Below are 9,021 nucleotides of genomic sequence, written 5' to 3'. Positions count from 1 at the left end.
ATGTCCCAGATGTGCTCCATACCCTTAACCACGGCCCCACTGGGGAAATGGAAACCCCCTAGGTGTGCAGGGCTGCACCCAGTTTGCAAATACAACCATGGACAGGGAGACTTTGACCTCCTGGGAAATTGTTCTGGGTGAGATGGCCCCTGACAGGCCACCCCAGAGGCTGCAGGGCTGGACCTTCATGCATTGCAATTAATTAGCATAAATCAGAAGCAAATGAGAGTTATCAATACCAAAACAGGAATTCAGAGTCCTCCAGGACATTTTGGTTTGGTCACTGCTCACTGGAGCTTGGCCTTGCAAAGGGTTCATGTCATGGGAGGAGGAATTGATGCAGAATATCAAGGAGAAATTAAACTGATAGAAAGAGCAGTAGAAGAGTGACAGAAAGAAGACAATTTTTCTTGGTGGGATTGGCCTCATGGCTATGAAATTGGATGCTGCTGTGAAATGTATTTGTGGCAGTGACTGTAATCATTGCACTGTGAGCACTTGGTGTGTTATGATTCCATGTTAGAGTTGTTGTGACACTTTGTGCTGGGAAATGGAGTGCTGAGACTGTCTAAAAAGAGACACAATCTGAAGAAAAAAGGGGGGTTTTGATAAATAACAGAGAAAAGCATCTCAGTAGGCATGTTTTTAAAGGAATGTGAATTACAGCCCTGAATGATGAACTTGAGCAGCACTTAATTGAAGGACAAGAGACAATGCCTTTATGCCTAACAGCTAATTCTAAACTGTGTTATTGAAGGAATTGTTATGGAGGTTGTTGTTCATCTCTAGAGAAAAGGACCAACTGAAATAGCAAGGCCTGAACAACAAGCCCTGAGCCAATGGTGACCTCTGGATGAACATTCCAACCAAATGCTCTATTTGTATCTGCTCATTAATGAATCATTATTAGCAATTATCTCTCTATCTGTTCATTGGTAAAATGTGGATTTACCTTTCTCTGTTTGAAAACCAGACAAGGCCCCATCTGGCCTTGTTTGGGGGTGAAGGATCCCAGTCAACTCCCTTGGTTCCTCCTTGAGCCCTGGCCAGGCTTTGGGAGAAGCCAAAGAGGAGAATGTAGCCAGTTATTCCTGTACTAGAGGTGATGTCAGCTTGTTTGTTTAACAGTGTAAAAACTGAGCCCTCTCACACTGAGCTTGGAGTCTCACCTGGGGCTGGAGGAACCTGCAGGAATTGCCATGTCCAGGAGTGGCTCTGCAGTGACAGCTGTGACAGCTTCCCCAGCTGATGTGTGGACCAGGGTCTGAGGGTAACTAGTGATGGATCTTTCTAAATCAATATAAGCAATCTTTGGTAGAAATGACTAGATGTGTTGCTGAGCTCCTGTTGTAATTCTTTGCTAATGATTACGTGCTTTGCTGAGCTCATCCTTTTGTAATTCTTTGCAGCTTTGCATTATATAAATGACACAATTCCTTAAGCTGGTGTCTGTGTCTTTGGTGCTGACCCTGCCCACTGGTGAAACAGGGCCCCACCCTGCCTAAGTATCACCTGGGAAGACAAAAACCCTCACTCCAAATGTCACCCCTTCCTCCTTGTGCTCCCCACTTTATACACTGCACATGATGTCCCATGGTCTGGGGTATCCCTGGGGTCACTTGGGGTCACCTATCCTGGCTGTGTCCCCTCCCAAGCTCCCCCACAGCCCCAGCCCCTCCCCAGCGTGGCCGGACAAGGGGCAGGGAAGGCCTTGGCTCTGTGTGAGCTCAGCAAGAACAAACCCATCTCTGTGTGATCAGCCTGTGCTCAGCACCTGGCCCCAGCAGTGTCCCAGTGCCAGCCTCTGTGGCATCGGTCCCCACAAGGGGTTTCCATGGCAATGGCCAGGCCAGGTGACCCAGGTGTGGTGTCCCAGGGAGGGCTGCCATGGAAACAGTGGCCAGCCCGGACCCTTTCTGTCTGCCTGAGCTGCCTTTGTCCCTGGCAGTGGCACTTGCTGCTGGTCCCGCGGCGCCTGAGCAGCCAGCGCGGCACAGGGCAGGTGGCCATGGCACAGCCCCCAGCAAGGGATCCCCTCTGCCTCTGGGCACTGACACCAGCCCTGAACAAGGGGCCCAGGCAGTGGGCTCAGGGCAGTGCCCGTGGCCACAGCCCCTTGCCATGGCCCAGGCCAGCTTGGCATGATGATCCACCCTCACTCCTGGCCCAGGCCAGCCCTGCACTGCCCTTCCCCACTGCCTGTCTGCACACAAGCACTTCCAGGCCTCTCTGCATTTCCCTTGCCCTCACTCTGGGCTCACTCACACACCTCCCAACAACCCACCTGCAGCTTGGAGCTGCAAGGAGTTCAAAGCTCGTCTGTCCTTCAGGAGTTGGTCCAATTCTGCCTTCAGCCAACTCTGGATTTGTGTTTATTGCAGAACTTCCTGTGTGTCTAAAACACTCCTTGCATGGTTCTGCCTTGAGGAAGGGGAACCTCCTTGATGGCACCTTGGGCTTGGCACACACTTGAGGAATATGTCTGAAACTTAAGAGTTTTAGATTACTAAAAAAGGAAGAAAATCCCTCTCTGCCTGAGTGCAGCCAGTTCTCTGAACAAAGAAGGTCCCAGAATGAGACAAGACAGGATGAGGTTGAGGAATGCGGAGCAAGGTTGTCCACACTGGGCCAGACCTCAAGGCACAGCTTCTCTGAGCAGGCCAGAATTCCTTGGGAGAGTCCCTGGGTCAGTATCAGTCACTGAATGCTGCAATCACCTCTTCTCTAAAGAGAACAGTAATAAAATACATCCTTTCAAATATAAATGTGTATTTCTTAAAAGCTCTTGGAAACTTTTCTCCATAACTACAGTAAGAAACCTTCCTAATGAACTGCACCAGACCAGAGGGAAATCAAGGCACAGCCATGGTTTGTCAGGACTTGCTTGATCCTAATGAGCCCCGTGGTGCATTTGGAGTTGAGCCCTGGAACCTCAGGACCTGAGAGGAGATTGCACAAACCTTTCCAGGAGTCAAAGTCAGAGGAAACACCCAAAGTGTCTGGAAGCAATAATGGGTCCCACTGATGTCCATCCCCAACAGAGGCTCCTTATGGAATCCTTGGAGTAGAGAACTGGAGGTCAGGATTACACAAAAACTTCTCAGAGACTCAGTGTGGGAAAGAAAATCCAAAGTACCTTTAAAACCTTGAGTATCTCAAGGCATTAATGAGCCCCACTGAGTGTCAATGCAAAGCTCCCAAGGGACTCATTAAAGCAGATAATTGGAGGCCAATTATCACACACAGCACTCAGACTCAGTGTCAAAAAGTAGTTCCTTAATAAACTTTTAGTTCTGTGAAGTGTTAATGAGCCCCACTGAGTGTTGTTACTGACTCAGAATCCCGAGGGACTTGTTAAAGTAGATAATTGGGGCCATGATTGCACAAACCTCTCATAGAGTCAGTTTTAAAAGGGAAACTCCAAGTACCTTAAAATAACTAAAGTATCTTGAAGCATTAATGAGCCCCACTGAATGTCATTACTGACAAAGCCTCTCAAGGGACTAATTACAGCAGATAATTGGATTGCAAAACCTCTCAGAGATTCCAAGGCAAAAGCAAAACCCAAAGTCCATTGGAAAACCTGTCACCACTGCCTGCAGTTCTCTGCTCTGCCTGGGGCCTGGGGACACTTTCTCTGTCCTGTCCCTCAGTGGGACCCATTAAAACTTCCAGAAACTTTGAAGTTGGATTCTGACTTGGAGTTCTTGAGCAGTTTCATCATCTCCCTCTAATGTTCAGGGCCTCATCACAAAGCCCCAAGAGGCTCATAAAAGTCCTTGTGCTGTGTCTGTGCTGCTGAGCTGGGCCGGGCTCCTGGCACAGAGGCAGCTCCTGGCAACCAAGAAGAGCTTCAAATACACATTTCTCTTGATGAGCAGCTCTTCTCCCAGCCCAGCAGGGCTGGGGCACTGCCTGCAGCCACCCCGGGCACAGCACACAGGCACAGAGAATTTCAGTCACTCAGGGCTGGGAAGGGGCTGACAAGTGCCTGGGGGAGAATCACTCCCAGCCCTTGGCACAGGAACCTCTGGCTGCAGGACAATGCAGCTGCAGCTCCTGCAGTCCTCTCCTAAAGCTGGAACATCCCAATGCCTTCAGACTCTGTGAGTACATTCTCTGCTTCTCTCCTGTGTAGAGCAGCCAGGGGTGCCCAGGGCTGTCCTGCAGAGCAGGGTCCTGCAGCCCAGGGCGCTGTGCTGGGGCAGGGACTCTGCTGCCTGCAAGGGACAGCTCTCAGCCAGCCCTGGGAGCTGCTCCCAGCACTGGGAGACAAGATCTGCGAGGAAGGAGACATAGCTGGTGAGTTGTGGAAGTGTTCTTCTTGTGTGGTGAGAATGCTGCATTGTTGTGGATGACTCCCAACATGGCATTTAACTGCAGAACATTTCCAAGGAGATTATCCGGAGAGCACAGTGAGACAAGGGCTGCATAAATGAGGAAATCCTGCTTTATTAATCTACTGCTCTGTGTTGCCTGCATGGGAAATTGCACATAAACATTAATCTCTATGTTCAGGTTGAAAAAAAAAACCAAAAATTTTGTCTCAGATCTTACTAAACCCGGCAGTGACAGAAATCAGCACAGGGCCCCTTGCAGGAAGCACCAGAATCACTTTTCCAGCCTCCTCAGGGTTGCTCTGAGGTTGCCATCAGAGCCTGCAGAGCCAGAGCTGCCCCTGGGCAGTGCCTGAGCTGGGAGGGCTCTGCAGGGCAGAGCTGAGCCCCCAGGGCTGGGCTGGGCTCTGGCAGCACTGGCAGGGCCCGGCCCTGGGCACAGGGAAGCAGCTGCAGGCAGGGACAGCTCCAGGCAGCAGAGCCCTGGGCAGGCAGTGGGGGGAAAGTGCCACCAAGCTGGGCTGGGATATTGAAAGTCCTCTCCAAACTGAACTATTCCATGATTACTCTTTTTACAGATCCCCATGCCCAGACACCGCAAATGTCCAACAGCAGCTCCATCAGCCACTTCCTCCTGCTGGCATTGGCAGACACAAGGCAACTGCAGCTCCTGCACTTCTGCCTCTTCCTGGGCATCTCCCTGGCTGCCTTCCTGGCCAACGGCCTCGTCATCAGCACCGCAGCCTGCGGCCACCACCTGCACAGCCCCATGTTCTTCTTCCTGCTCCACCTGGCCCTCAGTGACCTGGGCTGCATCTGCACCACTGTCCCCAAAGCCATGCACAATTCCCTCTGGGACACCAGGAACATCTCCTACACAGGATGTGCTGCACAGCTCTTTTTCTTTCTGTTCTTTATCACAGCAGAATTTTATCTCCTGACCATCATGTGCTACGACCGCTACGTGTCCATCTGCAAACCCCTGCACTACGGGACCCTCCTGGGCAGCAGAGCTTGTGCCCACATGGCAGCAGCTGCCTGGGCCAGTGCCTTTCTCAATGCTCTCCTGCAAACAGCCAATACATTTTCCCTGCCCCTGTGCCACGGCAATGCCCTGGGCCAGTTCTTCTGTGAAATCCCCCAGATCCTCAAGCTCTCCTGCTCACACTCTAACCTCAGGAAACTTGGGTTCATTGCAGTTAGTGCCTATTTAGCACTTGGCTGTTTTGTGTTCATTGTTTTCTCCTATGTGCAGATCTTCAGGGCTGTGCTGAGGATCCCCTCAGAGCAGGGACGGCACAAAGCCTTTTCCACCTGCCTCCCTCACCTGGCTGTGGTCTCCCTGTTTGTCAGCACTGCCCTGTTTGCCTACCTGAAGCCGCCCTCCAACTCCTTCCCATCCCTGGATCTGGCCCTGTCAGTTCTGTACTCGGTGGTGCCTCCAGCCCTGAACCCCCTCATCTACAGCCTGAGGAACCAGGAGCTCAAGGCTGCAGTGTGGAAACTGATGACTCGATGGTTTCAGAAACAGTAAACTGCTGGACTATTTCTGCAAATCACTTGTAATATAAAAGTCTTCTTTGATAATTCTTGTTGATTTCATTTTGGAGGTCCTTTTTCTTTTATTTACTTCATAATTCTTACCCAGAAAGAAATGTCACTGTTTGTGCCATTTCTCATTTTATTTCTCTCCACCTTCTCTGTGGCCACAGACTGTGTCAATGAGGAGCTGCACTCTTGCTGGTTTTAAAGGAACTCAAGGATCTCCCAGCCAAGGTTTTTTTGGAGATGCCCCTTTTGTTCCCTTCTCTGCAGCTGCAGCAGCAATGTCTGTGTGCAGAGCTGGGGGCAGATCAGGGCTGGCACAGCAGCTGTGCCCAGGAGCAGCAGCCCTTGGTGCTGCCAGTGCTGCTCCCATGGCCCTGCCCCGCTGCCCTCCTGGCCCTGGTGTTGCTGTAGGGCCTGAGGGCTCTCGGGGCCGGGCACAGGGCTGGGGGTGGCAGTGCTGGGGCTGCAGCAGGGACAGGCCATGGGCACTGCTGGGGCAGCGCTGACACCTCAGGGCAGGGCCTGGGGGCTCCAGGCTCCTTGCCCAGGCTCTCTCCAGAACACGCCCAGGCCAATGCTCAGCACAGAAAAGCCCCGTGAGCAGCCCCAGGCTGGCCCTGGGCAGGCTGGGGGCAAACAGCAGGGCTGGGGCTCTGCAGGGGCCCTGGGGGAGACGGGAAGGAGCAGCAGAGCAGGGGCTGATCCATCCCCACTGCGCTGGACACCCCAGGGCAGCGTCCCAGAGCGTCCTCATGCACCTGCCAACAACATCCCCCCTGGGCAGCCCTGGCCTCTCCCCCAGCTCACACAGGGGCCGCATCCTTGCAGGCACAGACACGGCAGCACTGCCTCAGGAGCCCCTGTTTGCACTGCCCAGAGCAGGCCTCAGCACCCCCATGCTGTTGGGGTGGGGAGATGAACCTGAGGGAGCACAAATGCCATCAGCCCCTGGAGCCAGGAAGGGCTGGGCCACAGCAGGGAAACCACTCAGCTTTGGCGTGGCCTCTCAAGTCACACAGAGAGTTTGTTCCCATCAGCTCTGAGTTTCCTGCGCCACTGCAGACGTTGTTGCTCAGAGCCAGGGCTGCCTGGCAGCCACCCTCAAACTGCCCTCAACATTTCCTTTGCTTCACCGTGGCTTTCTTTACTCCTCCTGCTACATATTTCTTCCTCTTGCCCACCCCTGTTCCCTCCCCTGCAAACAGCCCATCCCTGGTTGCCCTTTCCTCTCTGGCCCCACTCCCCATTGCAGTTCCTGAGTTGGCACCGTGGGAACGTCCCTTGGGGAGCAGGATCATCCTCCAAGGGCTTCAGGAATTGTCAGCAGGCTCCTGCAGTGCCTGGGGCTGCTCCCTTGCCAGAGGCCCCCCAGGCCAGGGGGGCACATCTGGGCTGCTGTGTCTGGCTGTGGGGCTCCTGTTGTGGGCCATGAGGAGGAGCTGCAGAGGCTCTGCAGGACTGACAGGAAGGGCTTTGGGGCTCTCAGGAGAAGCTGAGGGACCTACTGCACCTTCTGAAGAGGAGGACCACGCCTCATCCTGACACTGCTGCAAGGCTGCTTTCAGAGAATCACACAATCTGCAAGGCTGGAAATGACCTTGGACATCATCAAGTCCAAGCTGTGCCCTGACACTGCCTTGTCTCCCCTGAGCCTCCTCTTGTCCAGGAGAAACAAGCCCAGCTCCCTCAGCTGCTCCTCACAGGACTTGTGTTCCAGAGCCCTCCCCAGCCTTGTTCCCTTCTCTGGACACGCTCCAGCCTTTCCATGTTGTTCCTAAATTGGGGGGCCCAGAACTGGACACAGCACTCGAGGTGCTGCCTCAAGCAGTGCCCAGCACAGGGGAAGAATCTGTGCCCTGCTCCTGCTGGCCACACTGTTCCTGATCCATAGGAGTGCCAGGGCTTGGATGAGGGACATGGTGGGCAGGGCCTGGGGACAAAGTTTAATTTATTTCAGCCATGAAGGGTGTCTTGGGCTTTCTAACAAAACCAACAAACAAACAAACAGACAAACAAACAAGTTTATTCTATTCCATCTTTTGGAACCTGTCTGGGGGAGGTGTTTTTTCTTTATCTGTTGATCTCCAGGAGGGAGGGTGCAAGTGCCTTTCTGATAACAAGCCAGCTGTTAAAACCGGGTGGGGCATTGATTCTTATCTCTGTTCACCCTCCCATTATCTCCATGGGGATCTCTTCTGTTAATGGGCCATTACAGCTCAGCAATGACATTTTAAAAATATTTGGGGGATATTTTTCAGATATTTTGGTAACAGTGTAGGGATATTTGGGAATAGTTTGGGAATGTTCTTGGGGATATTTTGGGGACATTTTGAGAAGATTCTGGAAATATTTTAGGAACATTTTGGAGACATTTTAGAAACGTTCTGTGAATATTTTGAGGGGAATTAGGAATGTTTGGGGCATATTTTGATCAAGTTGTTGGCATATTTCTGGGACATTTTGGCAGTGTTTTGGGAACATTGCAGAAATATTTTGGTAACATCTGGGAGATATTTCATGGATATTTTGGGGATGTTTTAAGAAGATTCTGGGAAAATTTGGGGAATATTTCAGGGATATTTCAGAAGCAGTCCATGCACATCACTGGGAATTTTTGGGGAACATTTTTAGGACATTATCGAAATACTCCGTGAACACTTTTGGGAATATTTCGGGAACATTTAATCAATTTCAGAAACAATCCCTGCACGTATTTCAGAATATTTTTTGGGAATGTTTCAGGGGATTTTAAAAACATGCCATGCACATTTTTGGGAATATTCTGGGGACATCTTGGGGAATTACAGAAACATTCCCCACACATTTTTTGAATTTTTTTGGGAATCTTTCAGGGACATTTTACACACCCTCCCCACAGATTTTTGGGAACCTGGGTACCTGGATTCAAAGGAAACAGTGCAATTCAACTACCTACAGGTACTAAACAGAGCTGTGGGGTTTTAATTGTGGGAAACCGTGATGGCAGGAATAAGATCTTTCTTACATGAAAGGAGAAGGAAAACTATACTGTTTAAAAAATGCTGATGAGTACTTTGAAAGATCAAGGTCTAAGTCACTGTGGCATTTGACACCTTTATCATAGCTATATCCCCTTTAGAGAATCTGGAAAATCTTT

General features: G+C 51.3%; 1 protein-coding gene across 1 annotated transcript; it reads left to right on the top strand.

The window, feature by feature from the left end:
* Nucleotides 1-4,938: 4,938 nt before the first annotated feature.
* On the top strand, nt 4,939-5,871 carry LOC310920986 (olfactory receptor 14J1-like; the record flags this gene model as incomplete). Its single annotated transcript, XM_083881041.1, has 1 exon — nt 4,939-5,871. One exon carries the CDS (start codon nt 4,939-4,941, stop codon nt 5,869-5,871), a length of 933 nt encoding a protein of 310 aa, XP_083737167.1.
* Nucleotides 5,872-9,021: the final 3,150 nt, after the last annotated feature.

This window comes from Zosterops lateralis, assembly GCF_965231275.1.
Source record: "Zosterops lateralis genome assembly, chromosome: 32".
Classification (NCBI taxonomy): domain Eukaryota; kingdom Metazoa; phylum Chordata; class Aves; order Passeriformes; family Zosteropidae; genus Zosterops; species Zosterops lateralis.
This window is presented reverse-complemented; position numbering and strand designations above follow the sequence as displayed.